Genomic DNA, 24,856 nt, shown 5'->3' with positions numbered 1-24,856 from the left:
GGCTATATAAGTCATATGAGTCATGGCTGAAGTGGAGAAGAAGTCACATATAGCCATAGAGATGCACAGGTGAAAGCTAATAAGATGTCAGCCCCCAAAGGTGAAAAAGATACAATGGTTTCAACATACAATGGTCTTTTCTGGACCATTGTAACTTGAAACCAGACTCAACATACAATGTACAGACAGTCCAGATCTGTGAAACTTGTCAATGGCCGGAAGAACTCACCAAATAGAATGGGCATTTACACCTGTACTACTGAAATGCATGTACTGACCAATTAGAACGGGCAATTTACTGGTAAAACACCCTGTATTCCTGAAGCGTATGCACTGACTGATGTCTGGTAGCGCCCCCTACAGTACAGGGTGGTACTAAATGTTTTGTACACTTTACCTTTGCGAGGGTTACCTGCTCCTTTGGACACCAGGTACGGGCGACACTGTGTTACTTTTTTAGGACATTGTGTGTACTGTACAGGACCCCAAAGAAGCTCCTGTCCTCTACATAGACCAGTGTTTCCCAAAGAGGATGCCTCCAGCTGTTGCAAAACTACAACTCCCAGCATACCCAGACAGACTTTGGCTGTCCGGGCATGCTGGGAGTTTTGGTTTTGCCACAGCTGGAGGCTCCCTGCTTGGCATAGACAGTGATTACAGCTCCCAGCAGATCTTTTTTTTTACTTTTATATGGAAGGACTTGCTTTATCTATATTAGTTATCTACTTATTTTTGTCTTTAATTCACACTTTTTTTTTCTTATTTTTGGATGAATTTTGGGCCTTTAGAACCAATTACAGTGGTCCCTCAACATACGATGGTAATCCGTTCCAAACGGACCATCGTTTGTTGAAACCATCGTATGTTGAGGGATTCGTGCAATGTAAAGTATAGGACAGTGGTCTACAACCTGCCGACCTCCATAATTTGCAAAACTACAACACCCAGCATGCCCGGACAGCCGTTGGCTGTCCGGGCATGCTGGGTGTTTTAGTTATGCAACATCTGGAGGTCCGCACGTTGCAGACCACTGTTACCGTTCGTCACCGCTGCCCGGGATGTCGCCGTCCATCGCTGTCGCCGCTTCCCCGACGCTCTGGCAAGGCCTCTGCTTCCCCGGCAACCGACGATGGAGAGCGTCGACGATGCAGAGGATCCGGAAGAGGACGCGCCGGAGCCCCGAGGACAGGTGAGTGACCATCACCGAAGCTCACGGGGCACTGTAAATGGCTATCCGGTGGCAGCTGAAGCAGTGAGCGCTGCTGGATAGCCGTTTATGCGATGGCCCCGACATACAAAAGCATCATATGTTGATGCTGCCTTCAACATGCGATGGCCTCTGAGAGGCCATCGAATGTTGAAATTATCGTATGTCGGGGCCATCGTAGGTCGAGGGGTCACTGTACCAGGTTTCCATAGAGTTATGGTCTCAACATACAATGGTTTCAACATACAATGGTCGTCCAGGAACCAATTAATATTGTAGCTTGAGGGACCACTGTATCTGGTAAAGTGGCACTACTCCTGGAGACCTGTCTGGTGTCCTATAGAGATAATAGCTGGGAGCTTGTCAGGTGTAGTAACTATCAATAACTAACTAACTAACATTTGATTGGAGCTGTATTGTAGTAATGGGGCTCTCATTAGGTAGGAAAAGATTACACCCTGTGCTTCTGTCTGGTACCACCCTAGTTAAACTAGCAAAAATCCAAAAATTGTGGTCTGCTACTACTACAGTCATAACTAGTATTTCCTGACCTGGGGCAGGGTTAGCTTGCTGCCTTAGGTCTGTATCTGAATATCCTGATCAAGACAGAGTGGCTTACTACCGTGTTTCTCCGAAAATAAGACTATAATAAGATATTCATTTTAGTCAGGGTAGGGCTTATTTATTTACGGTACCATATGTACATTGAACAACATTTAAGGCTCCGAGACGTCCCAACACCAGGAAGCAGCAAGAGCAGCGGAGAACAGTGAGGCTGGTTCCTTAGGAACGGGGGAACGGAGGACGAAGGTAAGTTAAAATGTGTTTTTTAATATTTGCAGCCCGGCCATTGCCTAGGTCAGTGGTCTTCAACCTGCGGACCTCTAGATGTTGCAAAACTCCAACTCCCAGCATGCCCGGACAGCCGTTGGCTGTCCGGGCATGCTGGGAGTTGTAGTTTTGCAACATCTGGAGGTCCGCAGGTTGAAGACCACTGGCCTAGGTCTTATTTTCGGGGTAGGGCTTATATTGCAGCCAACCCCGATAATACAACTAGGGCTTATTTTCAGGGTAGGGTGTATTTTTGGGGAAACAGGGTAGTGCCGCCATTTGCACCCAGTTCATGGGGCACATGCCCTGCCTACTTCCCCAGCTACACCCTACCAGTAATTCTCATGATCTTTAGCATGCCCCTGGACATCGCAGTAGAGGAGCCTAAATCAGGGCAAACCCCAGCCCCAAGTAGTATTTGCTTTATAATGCACTAGAAATGGAGCCCAATTCCCACCTTTCTGTGGGCATCACCTATGAACCTATAAAATAACATAGCATATATATATCATTCATACAGAAGTCAGACTTTTTATTTGCTTTCAGTCGATAATTCCTTCATATAGAGAGCATAAAGCTGAGGGGCAACCATAAAGAAGATTAAAATAGGACCCCATTTTTGTGATGGTTTACACCACTACCCTAGACAGGAGAACTTTGTTTTATGATTTTAGGATGATTCCCCATACCCTTGTTTTGCTAACATTGTGGGGTATGTGGAGAGAGGATCCCACTTTCATTAAAATCAGGGATTAGGACAACATTGGCAGCACCTTCTCTCAAGGGCCCCTTGGCATTTGCACGTGCTCCCTCCATGGTGGGCACATCCTCATCTAATCAATGACATCATTATCCCCCCCCCCCACCCCTCCATTCAACACCTAATTGCACAGAAGGCTCACATAATACGGATCAATATGCATGCATTACATTTCCCATAGTTAATGTCACTCAGCTTTCCCTGGTTCCTGAATAGCAAATCTGCCTAGTAATGCAGCAATACATCCTCATTGATATCCTGTTGCATCAATATGCAGATCTGCCTCTTAGTAACTTTGACAATCTGGTTGACAACCCATATAGGCAATGTCATAGTTTTACTATACCTCTCACTCAGCTTTCCCAGAATCACACAGAACAAAGGAGGAGAACTCTCAATATTGACTGGTGATCTTTAATATTTTTTATTTTGAGTGGAAATATCCCATGTTAAGGCTACATTCTTACATCTCTACCTCTTTAGTTTGCATTTCTCTTTTCTTCCTCCCATAAAACAAAAGAGGGCTACAAACAGATTTGCATCTGACAATTTATTGTCCCCGGTCCTCTGCAGCTGGCATTAGGGAGGTGGCAGAGAACAAAGGGTAAATACTGTATCTAATGCAGTTAGTATCTCAGCCCAATCAATGCAAACTTTCCTGTGGCTGCAGCTTCCATCTTCTGCCTATGGATGATGGGAGTTGTAGTGGTATGTGCAGTAAGGTGATGCATTTCCCAGCTACACATGCAGAGGTTACAGGTCAATCAGCACGTGGGAGCTCCTAACAATGCCACAGAGGCAGGGGATCCATAGGAGGGCATGTGACAGGGAGAATAGGTGTTGTGCTCACTGCCCTACCTTACTTTGTGCCTCCCAGGATACGTCTCACCCATTTGCAGAGAGCAGATTACAAGCCAGGACTCTCTTGCCTGCCAATGCAGTTATTCGCCATAGAGGTGGGAGACAAGCCAATAAGTGGCTGCTGGGGGCTCTGCTGGTGTGACAATGACGTCACGCCCACAAGACAGCCCCAACTGAGAGCTGACAGCCAGCACTTACCAGAGGTGGAGTGAACAGTCCTGAAGTCCCATCACATCAGAGGGGCAGGCTGTGAAGTGAACAGGCACAGACCATGCAGGCTGAGACCCTTCAGAAGCACAGGACCTGTGCAGCACATCTCATCTAGGGGATGCATTCTCCTCTGCCTGTCTGCTAACTTCTTGCATTGGACTACAAAACCCTTCAAGTGCTTCTCTTCTGTTGCTCAGGTGTATCCCCAATGCATACCCTCACCAAGCTGGTTCCATGCCCCTCTGGCAAAGATGGGCTTCCCCAGAGCATGGCATGCTTCTTCCATGCAAGGATATGAGTAGAGGTAGAGCTTGTGAGGACTTGATGATGGGAAGATCACATGGAGATACTGTATTTACACGTCCTTGTGGCTGCTGCTGCTGCTGATGGGTCTAGGTGGACTCCTGTCCGGTTGGGTGTCCTTCCTGGAACAGACTGCAGCCCTGATGGGACATTGAGGGGAGTGGTACTCACACGCTGAGCTCACTCTCTGCTCAAGTCTTTTTTTTTTCTTTTTGACTGAATGATATTCCGCATTGCTCCTGGACAGAATAAATCGCATCTTGCAGCACAGCCCATCAGGATGAAAGGATAACTGCGTTTTCCCCCCCCCTATTGCTCAGGGAGCTGGAGACATCACCCCCAACAAGTATGGCTTGTGAAAATTCATCAGGTTCTAATACCCCAGATAGGAAGAACCCCAGCCTGTTGGAGCTAGGGGCACTGTGCTTGGACTCTGAGATCATCTTTGGATTTACCAGTCATCTCTTGAGGAGGAGAGGCAAGGTGAGGAGCCCATAGAGCCCAATACATCACTGCTCCCTTGTTCTGCAACTTGGGAGAGAGAGAGAGATGGGTGGGGATGGCAAAGTGTTGCAGGTGGTTCAGCACCAGGGACAGCGCATTGTGGGCATCGTGGATGGTGCAGATCTGGAGCTGAATAGATTAGATAAGGGAATGAATCTGATATGTGACAACAGGTAGATGATGTATATGGGTCGGATTTATTTCTGATTCATTTATTATCCTATGCCAGCGTTTCCCAAGCAGGGTGCCTCCAGCTGTTTGCAAAACTGCAACTCCCAGCATGCCCGGACAGCCGAAGGCTGTCCAGGCATGCTGGGAGTTGTAGTTTTGCAACAGCTGGAGGCACCCTGCTAGTAAAACACTGTTTTGTGCAACTGTGTCCATTGCCCCTTTGTGCTATTTAAGTGACAGTTCGATTGGGTGTGGAACTACAAGAACCAGCATGCCAAGGGACACATGCTAGACCATGATGTGAACATATAGACCAGTGTTTTCCAACCAGGGTGCCTCCAGCTGTTGCAAAACTACAACTCCCAGCATGCCCAGACAGCCGAAGGCCATCCGGGCATGCTGGGAGTTGTAGTTTTGCAACAGCTGGAGGCACCGTGCTAGTAAAACACTGTTTTGTGCAACTGTGTCCATTGCCCCTTTGTGTTATTTAAGTGACAGTTCGATTGGGTGTGGAACTACAAGAACCAGCATGCCAAGGGACACACGCCAGACCATGATGTGCACATATAGACCAGTGTTTCCCAACCAGGGTGCCTTCAGCTGTTGCAAAACTACAACTCCCAGCATGCCAGGAGTTGTAGTTTTGCAACAGCTGGAGGCACCCTGCTAGTAAAACACTGTCCTATGCATCTCTGTGGAATCGTTGTCATTGACCATTGCTTTGCAAATGCAGCAAAGTTTGCTTTTGTGCAATTCGTTAATTTGTGCAACTGTGTCCATTGCCCCCTTTGTGTTATTTAAGTGACAGTTCCATTGGGTGTGGAACTACAAGAACCAGCATGCCAAGGGACACACGCCAGACCATTTTCGTGCACCTGCAGACATTGTATGAGTTTATTAGGAAATGCTCAGTTACCCCCAAGATGTGGCTCTCCAGCTGTTGCAAGACTACAACTCTCAGCATGCTGGTAGTTGTAGTTCTCCACAGCTTGGGGATCACTAGAATAACCGAATGTTTCTGGGTCTTAAGCATGCATGAGAACCATACCTGATGCTGATAGACGAAACACAAATAAAACAACCCTATAAAATATTTAGATAGGCTGAAAAGGCAACTAGAGCAGATAGACCAAGCTTCACCAGGGGGAGCATTTACTTCCACCCCTGCAGATAAGCACATCCTTGCCAAGAGTTAATAATCTGGAGTTTGCAACTTTGACAGCAGCTACCTACAGGGATGTGACTGGGGCTGCTCCCCTGCCATCAATCTGCAGCATTCATTCTTGGCTATGCTATGTTCTCCAGTGTCTTAAAGGGAAATACACAATAACAGCCAGCCTATTCTTATTCCTGCAGTCAGAGAGTGTAGGCGTATGTCATTGTGTCTATATCAGTGTTTCCCAACCAGGGTGCCTCCAGCTGTTGCAAAACTACAACTCCCAGCATGCCCGGACAGCCAAAGGCTGTCCGGGCATGCTGGGAGTTGTAGTTTTGCAACAGCTGGAGGCACCCTGGTTGGGAAACACTGGTCTATATGTTCACATCTATAGTACTTGACACCGACATGCCTTCTGTCTACTAACAGAAGTGTCCCTTGGCATGCTGGTTCTTGTAGTTCCACACCCAATGGAACTGTCACTTAAATAACACAAAGGGGCAATGGACACAGTTGCACAAATGAACGATTTGCACAAAAGCAAACTTTGCTGCATTTGCAAAGCAATGGTCAATGACAGCGATTCCACAGAGATGCATAGGACAGTGTTTTCCTAGCAGGGTGCCTCCAGCTGTTGCAAAACTACATCTCCAAGCATGCCCGGACAGCCTTTGGCTGTCCGGGCATGCTGGGAGTTGTAGTTTTGCAACAGCTGGAGGCACCCTGGTTGGGAAACACTGGTCTATATGTTCACATCATAGTCTGGCGTGTGTCCCTTGGCATGCTGGTTCTTGCAGTTCCACACCCAATCGAACTGTCACTTAAATAACACAAAGGGGCAATGGACACAGTTGCACAAAAGAGTGTTTTACTAGCAGGGGGCCTCCAGCTGTTGCAAAACTACAACTCCCAGCATGCCCGGACAGCCTTCGGCTGTCCGGGCATGCGGGGAGTTGTAGTTTTGCAACAGCTGGAGGCATCCTGGTTGGGAAACACTGATCTATATGTTCACATCTATTGTACGTGACACCAACAAGCCTTCTGTCTACTAACAGAAGTGCCCTGTGTGCAAAGTATAATTGAGCTTGGCTTTGAGAATCTCTATGGAGGATGCCTATGTAGTCTAAAAATTCCCTTTAATGGTCTATTCACATGTACAGTATTCTGCACAGGATTTTCTGCTGCAGATTTCAATGTAAACTGAATGACCGAACACAGCTTGAAATCCTGCGCAGAATACCGTACATGTGAATAGACCCTAAAATTGCAATTACACACACGCTCCAACATCACAGCCTTTTCTACCGTTTGCATTGGTGCGAACGTGAGGCTGCAATTCTCCAACAGTCCATTTGGATCGCTGTTTGCCAGTTTGTTGGCTCTTCCTGGATGCACTCAGCTTGAGATAAGTGAAGCAGAAGAGAGAGGTATTAGATGTAGAAGAGATTAAAATTTAATAGATCTGGCTAACTCCTTCAGTTCTGCACTAGCCTTTAGGGCATTGGGAGAGCAGGGCTTGGAGTGTCTCATTATCCCTTTTAGAATCTTTAAACTAGAGACATGCTCAGGTCCCATAGAGAGTGACAGCAGGAGCATTGCATCTGCCCCAAGGTTGACCATTAAATGTGCAGTAGTGGCTCAATCTGCATAAATGTATGTTTTAAAGCCTATTCACAGCACACGATTATTATTAAAACCTATCCGTTGTACATCGCAACCTATAGATGTATAAATCACTAACTTGACCGTCAGATCCTGTAGAATGACATCATTGCTACAAGTAAAGTTGTACAATTAAGACAAATCCCCTTGGCGACAGCCTATTGGCAATAATGATGAGCGGCAGGGGCTGCGAATATTCCAATACGCTATATTTCCCGAATATATGGACCAATATCCGTCCTATGTTGAGGAATTTCACGTATCCGCTATGTTAGTTTTTTTTTTTTTAGGCGGAAATTCGTATAGCACGCATGCGCAATTATATCTTTCACCTAAAGGAAGGCAAGTATCAGTGTCCAGTCTGGAAGTGCCGATAGTCGCATAAAAATTCGCATATATGAAGAAAAAAAAAACGAATATACGTCATTATGAATATATATCACTATATTCTAAATCTTCGCGAAATCACAAAGTGCCGATATTCGCATTAGAATTCATATGAGAATTTGCATTACAATTCGGATATGAAAAAACTAAAATCAAAAAACAAATATGCGTCATTACGAATAAATATCACTAAAAATAAAAAAAAATATTCACGAAATCGCAAAGTGCCGATATTCGCGGTAAAAATTAGCATTTCGAATGTTTGCGCTCAGTACTACTTATCTATATAAGCCACCCTTTTATTTATTTTTTGTTTTCTTTGCAATGGCTACGTCATCGTTCCCCTCACCCACCAAAAGTGACACGTACCCCCAGGAGGAAGCTGAATGTGTGCCTGAATAATGCATGCCAATCAAAACTTGGGCACAAAGGGAGAGACAATGCCACTTTAAAATAGCACAGGTGTATTATTTAGAGCGAACGTATCAAGGGGACGTAAATGTAACGACTCCAACAGACCGTATAATGTGCGGAGCCATCACCGTCCCACTGAGATGGATTAAATCTGTAGGACAAATCACAAGGCACAATCTGTAGGGTCTTCAGGCCTTGGAGCGACACCCGCCATACCGTACCGGGCACATGCTGAGATGGTTAATTGTGGCAAGACCATGACATGCTGCATTACAATAGCCTCTAGAATAGGCCACGATGCAACACACAGTATCATAGGACAGTATTGGAATAATCAAACATTGTTAATATTGTTTGGCTATTATGGTTGATACTTGTAATTCTGCAGTGGAATTTAAATTCTGTACTGAGGAACGAAGACATTAAAGAATAAAAGTTACCACTGTTAAATGGACACTATATAGGGCAGTGTTTCCCAACCAGGGTGCCTCCAGCTGTTGCAAAACTACAACTCCCAGCATGCCCGGACAGCCGAAGGCTCTCCGGGCATGCTGGGAGTTGTAGTTTTGCAACAGCTGGAGGCACCCTGCTAGTAAAACACTGTTTTGTGCAACTGTGTCCATTGCCCCTTTGTGTTATTTAAGTGACAGTTCGATTGGGTGTGGAACTGCAAGAACCAGCATGCCGAGGGACACACGCCAGACCATGATGTGAACATATAGACCAGTGTTTCCCAACCAGGGTGCCTCCAGCTGTTGCAAAACTACAGCTCCCAGCATGCCCGGAGAGCCAAAGGCTCTCCGGGCATGCTGGGAGTTGTAGTTTTGCAACAGCTGGAGGCACCCTGCTAGTAAAACACTTTTGTGCAACTGTGTCCATTGCCCCTTTGTGTTATTTAAGTGACAGTTCGATTGGGTGTGGAACTAAAAGAACAAGCATGCCAAGGGACACACGCCAGACCATGATGTGAACATATAGACCAGTGTTTCCCAACCAGGGTGCCTCCAGCTGTTGCAAAACTACAACTCCCAGCATGCCAGGAGTTGTAGTTTTGCAACAGCTGGAGGCACCCTGCTAGTAAAACACTGTCCTATGCCTTCGGCTGTCCGGGCATGCTGGGAGTTGTAGTTTTGGAACAGCTGGAGGCACCCTGGAGGCACCCTGGTTGGGAAACACTGATATAGGGGTAGCTAGGACTTAATGACTTAATAGGTTTGTAAGCTTGGTACATTTTGTGCTCCTTTTAGTTAGGCACAAGGCTGGGAAGTTTCTTAAAAGGCACATTTTAATATATTAATGGAGAAACAATAGTTAAGTATGTAGAACGCTTTTAAAAAATCATCCTGGATGTGGTGAGAGAATGACGTTACGATAGAAAGTGCGGCCATGAAAAGATGGCTTTCCCTGGGGTTAAACTAGAGGCTGTCATCTTGTGTTAGTTTAAGACAAAATCAGTGAGCAGAAGAACAGGGGGTTATCAGGGGATTACAGGCTGGAGTTCTGCCTGTGAGCTGTAGGTGGCGCTGCTGCTTCAGATACTGCCGGGAGGAGAGGAAGCCATTGACATCAGTGGAGAACAATTTGTAAGGAAAACATTGCAACATAAAAAATACTCTGGAAGTGGTTAAAAAGTCACAGATTTCTGTTATGTGAAATTTTGCCTTGTGAACCCTACACATAATGATAGGCAAAGACTGTTTCTGTATATTATCTTATTAACTGTCCATGACTGCAGATAATGGGGAGTATTGTCTCCGTGCTACACTGTTCTGTGAGACTAGAAATGTATTATTTATCAACAATATCTCTCTGCTATATATAACTATCTATCTCATAACTACTTATCTATCTATCTATCTCATATCTATCTCATATCTATTATCTATCTCACATCTATCTATCTATCTATCTATCTATCTATCTATCTATCTCATATCTATCTATCTATCTATCTATTATCTATCTCATATCTATTATGTATCTCACATCTATCTATCTATCTCTCTCATATCTATCTATCTATCTATCTCCTATCTATCTATCTATCTATCTATCTCATATCTATCTATCTATCTATCTCTCATATCAATCTATCTCATATCTATCTATCTATCTATCTATCTATCTATCTATCTATCTATCTATCTATCTCATATCTATCTATCTGTCTATCTATCTCATATATATCTATTATCTATCTATCTATATATCTATCTATCCATCTCATATCTATCTATCTCAGATCTATCTATCTATCTATCTAATGTGCATAAAAACGGCACAACCAAAATCCAGAAGAGAAGTGAGATGAGGGGTGCCCGCATAGCTGGAACCTGGGTCCACCGGTTCCTTAATCCAGACAATAACAAATATGATGCAGCACTCCACAGGTTTGCGAAAAAAAGGTGGTTTTATTCCATCATGTGCATAGACAACGTTTCACCAGCCTCACGCTTACTTTTTCAAGTGAAAAAGCCAGCGTGAGGCTGGTGAAACGTTGTCTATGCACATGATGGAATAAAACCACCTTTTTTTCGCAAACCTGTGGAGTGCTGCATCATATTTGTTATTATCTATCTATCTATCTATCTCATATCTATCTATCTCATATCTATCTATCTCATATCTATCTATATACATCTCTCAATCTATTATCTATCTATCTATCTATCTCATATCTATCTATTATCTATCTAGCTACCTATCAATTCATCTCTATTTCTCGCATATCTCCCTATCCATCTTTATATCTATGATCTCTATCTATCTATCTATCTATCTATCTATCTCTCAATCTATTATCTATCGATCTATCTATCTATCTCATATCTATCTATCTATATATCTCATATCTATCTATCTCATATCTATCTATCTATCTCATATCTATCTATCTATCTATCTATCTATCTATCTATCTATCTATCTATTATCTATCTAGCTACCTCCCTACCTCATATGTATCTATCTATCTATCTCATATCTATCTATCTATCTCATATCTATCTATCTCATATCTATCTATCTATCTATCTCATATCTATCTATCTATCTATCTATCTGTCTGTCTGTCTGTCTGTCTGTCTGTCTATCTATCTATCTATTATCTATCTAGCTACCTCCCTACCTCATATCTATCTATCTACCTATCTCATATCTATCTATCTATCTATCTATCTATTATCTATCTAGCTACCTATCTATTTATCTCACATCTATTTCTTGCATATCTCCCTATCCATCTTTCTATCTATGATCTGTCTATCTATTTATTTATTTATCCATCTTAACTGTATCTATCCATTATCTATCTGTCTTTTATCTATCTATCTATCTATCTATCTATTAATCTATCTATCTATCTATGATCTGTCTATCTATTTATTTATCCATGTTAATTGGATCTATCCATTATCTATCTGTCTTTTCTCTATCTATCTATCTATATCTATCTATCTATCTATCTATAAATGTATATATCTGTCTCTATCTTTGGCTCATTGTCCACCTATACCACTTTGCTCTTTTCTTGTACTTTGATCAGTGTTTTCTTGTTGCACAGTATACACAGTATTTTTACATTATTCACCCATTATGACAAGTACTGGTCTCGGCTGGTTAAAGTGGGTGAGTTGCTATTTTATCTTAGTGAAGTCACATAAAGTAAAACACTGCGAGGAAACGAAAATGCAGTTCTAGGTGGCGCTCTAACTCCCAGAGTTCAATAAAACCTATTCCATTCTCATGCTGCCTCATTGCTGTCACTTTCTACCATTGTTGTCTCTGCTCCTCATCTCTATTTACATGGAGAATGGAAACAAGCAGTAGGCTGTGTAACAGGTGATAAACTATCAGCCATCTTTATTCATTTTTAAATTTAGGCCAATGTTTAACCCCTTCCTGCAGTGTTTTTATTTTTTCACCTCACAATCTGAGAATTATAACTTTTTTTTGTGGAATGTGAAACCGTAAATACTTTGTTTTAGGAGCATGACTAGAAAAGTTTAGGCCCTTATAGAATACTCTTGAATAGTGCCCCTGCTGAGCATGAACATTTACCAGCTTCCTGTGAAAGTTAAAGGGGTATTCCGTGTTACATCACTTATCTCCTATCCATCTCCAGTTCTCCCATAAACCATCAATGAAGCAGTGACATGCATTGGAAAATCCTGATCCATTCAAAAAGAAAGGTTTTGGACCCCATTTTCAAGATCAGGGGGGTCCTAGCAGTTGGATCTCCAATTATCTGACACTTATCCCCAACCCTAAAATGTAATTTAAGTGATGTAACACACTAAATACCCCTTTAAGACAAGGACACATTTTTCTACTGAGTTATTGTACAAAAAAAAACACAAAAAAAAACTAAATCCCCAAGTGCTTTCTTTAGGAACACATTAGCTAAGCAATGATATGTTATCTCACATCAGACCCCAAATGATCATACCCAGACCAGAACCCTAGATTATCATACCCAGACCAGAACCCTAGATTATCATACCCAGACCAGAACCCTAGATTATCATACCCAGACCAGAACCCTAGATTATCATACCCAGAACAGAACCCTAGATTATCATACCCAGAACAGAACCCTAGATTATCATACCCAGAACAGAACCCTAGATTATCACACCCAGACCAGAACCCTAGATTATCATACCCAGACCAGAACCCTAGATTATCATACCCAGACCAGAACCCTAGATTATCACACCCAGACCAGAACCCTAGATTATCATACCCAGAACAGAACCCTAGATTATCATACCCAGAACAGAACCCTAGATTATCATACCCAGAACAGAACCCTAGATTATCACACCCAGACCAGAACCCTAGATCATCATATCCAGACCAGAACCCTAGATTATCATACCCAGACCAGAACCCTAGATTATCACACCCAGACCAGAACCCTAGATTATCACATCCAGACCAGAACCCTAGATTATCATACCCAGAACAGAACCCTAGATTATCATATCCAGACCAGAACCCTAGATTATCATATCCAGACCAGAACCCTAGATTATCATACCCAGAACAGAACCCTAGATTATCATATCCAGACCAGAACCCTAGATTATCATATCCAGACCAGAACCCTAGATTATCATACCCAGAACAGAACCCTAGATTATCATATCCAGACCAGAACCCTAGATTATCATACATAGACCAGAACCCTAGATTATCACACCCAGACCAGAACCCTAGATTATCATATCCAGACCAGAACCCTAGATTATCATACCCAGACCAGAACCCTAGATTATCATACACAGACCAGAACCCTAGATTATCATACATAGACCAGAACCCTAGATTATCATACCCAGACCAGTACCCTAGATTATCATACCCAGACCAGAACCCGAGATTATCATACCCAGACCAGAACCCTAGATTATCATACCCAGACCAGAACCCTAGATTATCATACCCAGAACAGAACCCTAGATCATCATACCCAGACCAGAACCTTAGATCATCATACCCAGACTAGAACCCTAGATTATCATACCCAGAACAGAACCCTAGATTATCATATCCAGACCAGAACCCTAGATTATCATACATAGACCAGAACCCTAGATTATCACACCCAGACCAGAACCCTAGATTATCATAATCAGACCAGAACCCTAGATTATCATACCCAGAACAGAACCCTAGATTATCATATCCAGACCAGAACCCTAGATTATCATACATAGACCAGAACCCTAGATTATCACACCCAGACCAGAACCCTAGATTATCATATCCAGACCAGAACCCTAGATTATCATACCCAGAACAGAACCCTAGATTATCATATCCAGACCAGAACCCTAGATTATCATATCCAGACCAGAACCCTAGATTATCATACCCAGACCAGAACCCTAGATTATCATATCCAGACCAGAACCCTAGATTATCATATCCAGACCAGAACCCTAGATTATCATACCCAGAACAGAACCCTAGATTATCCTATCCAGACCAGAACCCTAGATTATCATACATAGACCAGAACCCTAGATTATCACACCCAGACCAGAACCCTAGATTATCATATCCAGACCAGAACCCTAGATTATCATACCCAGACCAGAACCCTAGATTATCATACACAGACCAGAACCCTAGATTATCATACATAGACCAGAACCCTAGATTATCATACCCAGACCAGTACCCTAGATTATCATACCCAGACCAGAACCCGAGATTATCATACCCAGACCAGAACCCTAGATTATCATACCCAGACCAGAACCCTAGATTATCATACCCAGAACAGAACCCTAGATCATCATACCCAGACCAGAACCTTAGATCATCATACCCAGACCAGAACCCTAGATTATCATACCCAGACCAGAACCCTAGATTATCATACCCAGACCAGAACCCGAGATTATCATACCCAGACCAGAACCCTAGATTATGATACCCAGGCCAGAACCCTAGATTATCATACCCAGACCAGAACCCTAGATTATCATACCCAGACCAGAACCCTAGATTATCATACCCAGACCAGAACCCTAGATTATCATACCCAGACTAGAACCCTAGATTATCATACCCAGAACAGAATCCTAGATTATCATATCCAGACCAGAACCCTAGATTATCATACATAGACCAGAACCCTAGATTATCACACCCAGACCAGAACCCTAGATTATCATACCCAGACCAGAACCCTAGATTATTATACCCAGACCAGAACCCTAGATTATCATATCCAGACCAGAACCCTAGATTATCATACATAGACCAGAACCCTAGATTATCACACCCAGACCAGAACCCTAGATTATCATATCCAGACCAGAACCCTAGATTATCATACCCAGAACAGAACCCTAGATTATCATATCCAGACCAGAACCCTAGATTATCATATCCAGACCAGAACCCTAGATTATCATACCCAGACCAGAACCCTAGATTATCATATCCAGACCAGAACCCTAGATTATCATATCCAGACCAGAACCCTAGATTATCATACCCAGAACAGAACCCTAGATTATCATATCCAGACCAGAACCCTAGATTATCATACATAGACCAGAACCCTAGATTATCACACCCAGACCAGAACCCTAGATTATCATATCCAGACCAGAACCCTAGATTATCATACCCAGACCAGAACCCTAGATTATCATACACAGACCAGAACCCTAGATTATCATACATAGACCAGAACCCTAGATTATCATACCCAGACCAGTACCCTAGATTATCATACCCAGACCAGAACCCGAGATTATCATACCCAGACCAGAACCCTAGATTATCATACCCAGACCAGAACCCTAGATTATCATACCCAGAACAGAACCCTAGATCATCATACCCAGACCAGAACCTTAGATCATCATACCCAGACCAGAACCCTAGATTATCATACCCAGACCAGAACCCTAGATTATCATACCCAGACCAGAACCCGAGATTATCATACCCAGACCAGAACCCTAGATTATGATACCCAGGCCAGAACCCTAGATTATCATACCCAGACCAGAACCCTAGATTATCATACCCAGACCAGAACCCTAGATTATCATACCAAGACCAGAACCCTAGATTATCATACCCAGACCAGAACCCTAGATTATCATACAAAGACCATTAACCTAGATAATCATACATAGACCAGAACCCTAGATTATCATACCCAGACCAGAACCCTAGATTATCATACCCAGACCAGAACCCTGGATTATCATACCCATACCAGAACCGTAGATTATCATACCCAGACCAGAACCCTATATTATCATACCCAGACCAGAACCCTAGATTATCATACCAAGACCAGAACCCTAGATTATCATACCCAGACCAGAACCCTAGATTATCATACATAGACCATTAACCTAGATAATCATACATAGACCAGAACCCTAGATTATCATACCCAGACCAGAACCCTAGATTATCATACCCAGACCAGAACCCTGGATTATCATACCCGGACCAGAACCCTAGATTATCATACCCAGACCAGAACCCTAGATTATCATACCCAGACCAGAACCCTAGATTATCATACCCAGACCAGAACCCTAGATTATCATACCCAGACCAGAACTCTAGATTATCATACCCAGACCAGAACCCTAGATAATCATACATAGACCAGAACCCTAGATTATCATAACCTGACCAGAACCCTAGATTATCATACCCAGGCCAGAACCCTAGATTATCATACATAGACCATTAACCTAGATTATCATACCCAGACCAGAACCCTAGATTATCATACCCAGACCAGAACTCTAGATTATCATACCCAGACCAGAACCCTAGATTATCATACATAGACCATTAACCTAGATTATCATACCCAGACCAGAACCCTAGATCATCATACCCAGACCAGAACCCTAGATTTTCATACCCAGACCAGAACCCTAGATTATTATACATAGACCAGAACCCTAGATTATCATACATAGACCAGAACCCTAGATTATCATACCCAGACCAGAACCCTAGATTATTATACCCAGACCAGAACCCTAGATTATCATACCCAGACCAGAACCCTAGATTATCATACCCAGACCAGAACCCTAGATTATCATACCCAGACCAGAACCCTAGATTTTCATACCCAGACCAGAACCCTAGATTATTATACATAGACCAGAACCCTAGATTATCATACATAGACCAGAACCCTAGATTATCATACCCAGACCAGAACCCTAGATTATTATTCCCAGACCAGAAACCTAGATTATCATACCCAGACCAGAACCCTAGATTATCATACCCAGACCAGAACCCTAGATTATCATACCCAGACCAGAACCCTAGATTATCATACCCAGACCAGAACCCTAGATTATCATACATAGACCATTAACCTAGATTATCATACCCAGACCAGAACCCTTGATTATCATACATAGACCATTAACCTAGATTATCATACCCAGACCAGAACAATACATTATCATACATAGACCATTAACCTAGATAATCATACCCAGACCAAAACCCTAGATTATCATACCCAGACCAGAACCCTAGATTATCATACCCAGACCAGAACCCTAGATTATCATACCCAGACCAGAACCCTAGATTATCATACATAGACCAGAACCCTAGATTATCATACATAGACCAGAACCCTAGATTATCATACCCAGACCAGAACCCTAGATTATCATACATAGACCATTAACCTAGATTATCATACCCAGACCAGAACCCTAGATTATCATACCCAGACCAGAACCCTAGATTATCATACATAGACCATTAACCTAGATTATAATACCCAGACCAGAACCCTAGATTATCATACCCAGACCAGAACCCTAGATTATCATACATAGACCATTAACCCAGATTATAATACCCAGACCAGAACCATACATTATCATACCCAGACCAGAACCATACATTATCATACCTAGGCCAGAACCGTAGATTATCATACCCAGACCAGAACCATAGATTATCATACATAGACCATTAACCTAGATAATCATACCCAGACCAGAACCCTAGATTATCATACCCAGACCAGAAACCTAGATTATCATACCCAGGCCAGAACCCTAGATTATCATACATAGACCATTAACCTAGATTATCATACCCAGACCAGAACCCTAGATTATCATACCCAGACCAGAACCCTAGATTATCATACATAGACCATTAACCTAGATTATAATACCCAGACCAGAACCCTAGATTATCATACCCAGACCAGAACCCTAGATTATCATACATAGACCATTAACCTAGATTATAATACCCAGACCAGAACCATACATTATCATACCCAGACCAGAACCATACATTATCATACCTAGGCCAGAACCGTAGATTATCATACCCAGACCAGAACCATAGATTATCATACATAGACCATTAACCTAGATAATCATACCCAGACCAGAACCCTAGATTATCATACCCAGACCAGAAACCTAGATTATCATACCCAGGCCAGAACCGTAGATAATCATACCCAGGCCAGAACCCTAGATTATCATACCCAGACAAGAACCCTAGATTATCATACCCAGACCAGAACCCTAGATTATCATACATAGACCATTAACCTAGATTATCATACCCAGACCAGAACCGTAGATTATCATACCCAGACCAGAACCCTAGATAATCATACCCAGACCAGAACCCTAGATTATCATACATAGACCATGAACCTAGATTATCATACCCAGACCAGAACCCTAGATTATCATACCCAGACCAGAACCATAGATTATCATACATAGACCATTAACCTAGATTATCATACCCAGACCAGAATCATACATTATCATACCTAGGCCAGAACCGTAGATTATCATACCCAGACCAGAACCATAGATTATCATACACAGACCATTAACCTAGATAATCATTCCCAGACCAGAACCCTAGATTATCATACCAAGACCAGAACCCTAGATTATCATACCCAGGCCAGAACCGTAGATTATCATACCCCGACCAGAACCCTAGATCATCATACCCAGACCAGAACCATAGATTATCATACCCAGACCAGAACTGTAGATTATCATACATAGACCATTAACCTAGATTATCATACCCAGACCAGAACCCTAGATTATCATACCCAGGCCAGAGCCCTAGATCATCAGACCCAGACCAGAACCCTAGATTATCATACCCAGACCAGAACCCTAGATTATCATACCCAGGCCAGAACCGTAGATTATCATACCCAGATCAGAACCCTAGATCATCATACCCAGACCAGAATCCTAGATTATCATACCCAGACCAGAACCAAAGATTATCATACATAGACCATTAACCTAGATTATCATACCCAGACCAGAACCATAGATTATCATACATAGACCATTAACCTAGATTATCATACCCAGGCCAGAACCGTAGATTATCATACCCAAACCAGAACCCTAGATTATCATATATAGACCATTAACCTAGATTATCATATTCAGGCCAGAACCATAGATTATCATACCCAGACCAGGACCCAAGATCATCATACCAAGATCAGAACCCTAGATAATCATACCCAGACCAGAACCGTAGATTATCATACATAGACCATTAACCTAGATAATCATACCCAGGCCAGAACCCTAGATTATCATACCCAGGCCAGAACCGTAGATTATCATATCCAGACCAGAACCCTAGATTATCATACCCAGACTAGAACCCTAGATTATCATACCCAGGCCAGAACCATAGATTATCATACCCAGACCAGAACCCTAGATCATCATACCCAGACCAGAACCCTTGATCATCATACCCAGACCAGAACTCTAGATCATCATACCCAGACCAGAACCATAGATTATCATACCCAGACCAGAACCGTAGATTATCATACGTAGACCATTAACCTAGATTATCATACCCAGGCCAGAACCCAAGATCATCAGACCCAGACCAGAACCATAGATTATCATACCCAGACCAGAACCCTAGATTATCCTACCCAGACCAGAACCATAGATTATCATACCCAGACCAGAACCCTAGATTATCATACCCAGACCAGAACCATAGATTATCATACCCAGACCAGAACCCTAGAGCATCATACCCAGACCAGAACCCTAGATTATCATACCCAGACCAGAACCATAGATTATCATACCCAGACCAGAACCATAGATTATCATACCCAGACCAGAACCGTAGATTATAATACGTAGACCATTAACCTAGATTATCATACCCAGGCCAGAACCCTAGATCATCATACCCAGACCAGAACCCTAGATTATCATACCAAGACCAGAACCCTAGATTATCGTACCCAGCCCAGAACCCTAGACCATCATACCCAGCCCAGAACCCTAGATTATCATACCCAGACCAGAACCCTAGACCATCATACCCAGCCCAGAACCCTAGATTATCATACCCAGACCAGAACCCTAGATTATCATACCCAGACCAGAACCCTAGATTATAATACCCAGACCAGAACCATAGATTATCATACCCAGACCAGAACCCTAGATTATCATACCCGGACCAGAACCCTAGATTATCATACCCAGACCAGAACCCTAGATTATCATACCCAGACCAGAACCATAGATTATCATACCCAGACCAGAACCCTAGATTATCATAACCAGATCAGAACCCTAGATTATCATACCCAGACCAGAACCCTAGATTATCATACCCAGACCAGAACCATAGATTATCATACCCAGACCAGAATGCTAGATTATTATACCCAGACCAGAACCCTAGATTATCATACCCAGACCAGAACCCTAGACCATCATACCCAGCCCAGAACCCTAGATTATCATACCCAGACCAGAACCCTAGATTATCATACCCAGACCAGAACCCTAGATTATAATACCCAGACCAGAACCATAGATTATCATACCCAGACCAGAACCCTAGATTATCATACCCGGACCAGAACCCTAGATTATCATACCCAGACCAGAACCCTAGATTATCATACCCAGACCAGAACCATAGATTATCATACCCAGACCAGAACCCTAGATTATCATACCCAGACCAGAACCCTAGATTATCATACCCAGACCAGAACCATAGATTATCATACCCAGACCAGAACCCTAGATTATCATACCCAGACCAGAACCTTAGATTATCATACCCAGATCAGAACCCTAGATTATCATACCCAGATCAGAACCCTAGATTATCATACCCAGACCAGAACCCTAGATTATCATACCCAGACCAGAACCCTAGATTATCATAACCAGACCAGAACCATAGATTATCATACCCAGACCAGAACGCTAGATTATCATACCCAGACCAGAACCCTAGATTATCATACCCAGACCAGAACTCTAGATTATCATACCCAGACCAGAACCCTAGATTATCATACCCAGACCAGAACCCTAGATTATCATACCCAGACCAGAACCCTAGATTATCATACCCAGACCAGAACCCTAGATTATCATACCCAGACCAGAACCATAGATTATCATACCCAGACCAGAACCCTAGATTATCATACCCAGACCAGAACCCTAGATTATCATACCCAGACCAGAACCATAGATTTTCATACCCAGACCAGAACCCTAGATTATCATACCCAGACCAGAACTGTAGATTTTCATACCCATATCAAACTGCTAGATTATCAGACCCCAGACCAGTCCCCTGTAATATTGGACCCCAGACGAAATCCCTAAATTAAAATAACCAAAGCACCTAAAGTAACATATATTACACCCCTAAATTATCATACCCCAGACCAGAGAGATAAATTCCTTCCAACCCCAGTCCAGACCCCTAGGTTATTGTACACCATACCAAGCCCCTAAATTATCAGACCCCAGACCCCTAATCAAGCTTCTTATACTTATATAAATTTTGTGTACCTTTTAGCAGTTAAACCAATAAAGGGACAAGGAGACAATAATTTATATTATCTCAATTTGTTGTGTAGAAATTATATTATAACTATTATAAGATGATATCGTCAGCACTTTATAAGATGAAGAGTTTAGGGATAAGACTCCTTTAAGTAGTTTGGTAATATCTGCATGGCCACAGATTGCGGTCAGAGGCTGGGGTACTGAGCACTTCCTCGGACAGGGATATAAAGATCAGGGTTTGGCTTGGCTTTTGAGTGAGGGCTGATAAATCAGGTTAGTGAAACAGGCAGATCTTGCTCCTAGCAAAACACATAGTGATGTAAGTCATACAGGAAAGGCAGGCAATGCTAAAGGCAACAACAGGTAGTGAGATCTCTGCCATATGCTATAAAACCATCGCTACTGCTGGAATCCTGTTCATGCTGTGTCATAAATTCCTGTTATATCTACACACATTGGATTTTCATGTTTGGAATTAGATGAGGTGGATGAGTGTAATAAAATCATTATTATTAATGTCTTCTACCCCTGATCCCCTCCATCCTTTGCCAGGGACCTGGAAAATCAAGTAATGTTTGCTTCAGATGAAGTCCATGCATTATATATATATATATATATATATATATATATATATATATATATACAGTGACCCCTCGACCTACGATGGCCCCGACATACGATCATTTCAACATACGATCACTCTCAGAGGCCATCGCATGTTGAAGGCAGCATCAACATACGATGCTTTTGTATGTCGGGGCCATCACATAAACGGCTATCCGGCAGCGCAGACTGCTTCAGTTGCCACTGGATAGTCGTTTACGGTGCCCCGTGTGGTCCGCTACCGATCACTTACCTGTCCCCGGGGCTCTGGCGCGTCCTCTTCAGGATCCCCTACATCGTTGGCGCTCTCCTTCGTCGTCATTACGTTGCTGCGCACGCCGTCCCGTCATCCAATAGGAGCGGCGTGCGTAGCGACGTGATGGCGACGACGGAGAACGCGGATGCCGGGGAAGCAGAGGCCTTACTGAAGCGTCGGGGACACCACGGGGACGCGGCGACAGCGATGGAAGGCGACATCCAGGGCAGCGGTGACGGTCCGGAGGTGAGTACAACTTCCTCTAACAGTGGTCTACAACCTGCAGTCCTCCAGATGTTGCAAAACTACAACACCCAGCATGCCCGGACAGCCGTTGGCTGTCCGGGCATGCTGGGTGTTGTAGTTTTGCAACATCTGGAGGTCCGCAGGTTGTAGACCACTGTCCTATACTTTACATTGCACGGATCCCTCAACATACGATGGTTTCAACAAACGATGGTCCATTTGGAACGGATTACCATCGTATGTTGAGGGACCACTGTACTGTTAAATCTATACAGTTACATGGGGCATGTGCCACCCCCTCCATTACTGCTATGGTGGTTGTAGATGATACATGTAGAGGTGGAACTTATTGCTCCTGGGCCCTCATGCAACATCTGCCCACATCTACCATATGCCATACTGATATCTTGTATGGCAGAAGATGGCAGAAGATCTTAGGTACCAGGACCACGTGCAGCTGCTAATTCTGCACCCCTTATATCTACACTCCTGCTACCATCCATGACCCATGTGAGGGATCTCAATGAATGTATCAAATGTGGTTGCATATTTGATGTGTATGGTTACTGAGATTGTGGTCTCATTCATACTTTTGTATTTTTGTCAGTATTTTGCATTAGTTTTTTTTATTTAATTTTGTATTAGCCAAAACCAGAAGCAGTTAGAAATAACTAATGGAGAGATTTGCACATTCTCCAGGTTTTGGGCTCACTCCTGGCCCATCTTTTTGGGTTGTCCCTCAATTGAGTATTCCTATTGTACCTTTAATGTCTGTAATGATGACACATTTGTGACCATGGTGGCCATTTACTAGCCACTGCAACAGTGTTTCCAAACCATTGTGCCTCCAGCTGTTTCAAAACTACAACTCCCAGCATGCTCGGACATCTTTTGACTGTCTGGGCATGCTGCGAGTTGTAGTTTGACTGAAGGTACACTGATTGGGAAACACTGCACTACAGTAAGGTCTATGTTGACTTAAAGTGGTTATACAGAATTAAAAAAACATAACACATAGCTGCCCCCTTTCAAAAACAGTGCCACATCTGCCCTCAAGTTGTATGTGGTATTACAACTCTTTCCCCATTTACTTCAATAGAACTGAGCTGCAATGCCACACACAGCCTAAAGAAAAGAGTGAAACAGTTTTCAGAAGAAAGCAGTTAGTTTATCTAATCCTAGATAACCCCTTTAACATCGCTGCAGCGGTCCGTGATGGCTTCCTTGGCCACCTGTTGTGTATTACCTTGCGCATGCGCTCCATGCATTCACTATAGGCAATCAGAAGATACAAGAGCGATGTACTCGTGTATCTCTGTTGCTTCCATAGACAGTGCATGCCATGCTGACACACCCTGACTCTCCTGACTCTAGCCCCTTTTTACGATCACACAATAATCCCCTATTGTGTGCATAGATAAAGTAGTGGAGTACCCCTTTAACTATAGTAGATTGCCCACTTCTTTGTTTGCTAACATTGTGAAGACTTCAACCCCATGTAGGGTCTTATCACCCATTAAAATGGCAAAAAGACTAATGGAATAGCCTTCCTGTAGAAGTGGGAGCTGCAAATACAGTGAAGGAGTTTAAAGGGGTAATCCAGGGAAAAACTTTTTTTTTATAAATCAACTGGCTCCAGAAAGTTAAACAGATTTGTAAATGACTTCTATTAAAAAATCTTAATCTTTCCAATAATTATCGGTAGCTGAAGTTGAGTTGTTTTTTTCTTTCTGGCAACAGTGCTCTCTGCTGACATCTCTGCTTTTCTCTGGAACTGCACAGAGTAGAAGAGGTCTGGACAGTTCCCGAGACAGGTGTCATCAGAGAGCACTTAGACAGAAAAGAACAACTCAACTTCAGCAGCTCATAGGTACTGAGAGGATAA

The 24,856-nt window shown here is 43.0% G+C and overlaps 1 protein-coding gene across 3 annotated transcripts in view; it reads left to right on the top strand.

Annotated features, from left to right (window-relative positions):
- The first annotated feature begins 3,244 nt into the window (after positions 1 to 3,244).
- The window catches only part of KIF26A (kinesin family member 26A), a 197,033-nt gene continuing 175,421 nt past the window's right edge, over positions 3,245 to 24,856 (top strand). Inside the window, exon 1 of one of the 3 annotated variants that reach the window (XM_056545564.1) lies at positions 3,245 to 4,655. In XM_056545564.1, the coding sequence (XP_056401539.1) occupies positions 4,521 to 4,655 (135 nt within the window). In that variant the 5' untranslated portion in view covers positions 3,245 to 4,520. Of the gene's footprint in view, positions 4,656 to 7,388; positions 7,431 to 24,856 lie in introns of those variants that run through there. The other 2 variants (XM_056545559.1, XM_056545566.1) reach the window with 2 other exon arrangements.

This window comes from Hyla sarda, chromosome 11, assembly GCF_029499605.1.
Source record: "Hyla sarda isolate aHylSar1 chromosome 11, aHylSar1.hap1, whole genome shotgun sequence".
Classification (NCBI taxonomy): Eukaryota; Metazoa; Chordata; class Amphibia; order Anura; family Hylidae; genus Hyla; species Hyla sarda.
Note: the sequence above shows the minus strand (reverse complement) of the source record. Positions and strands in the feature narration are given on the sequence as shown.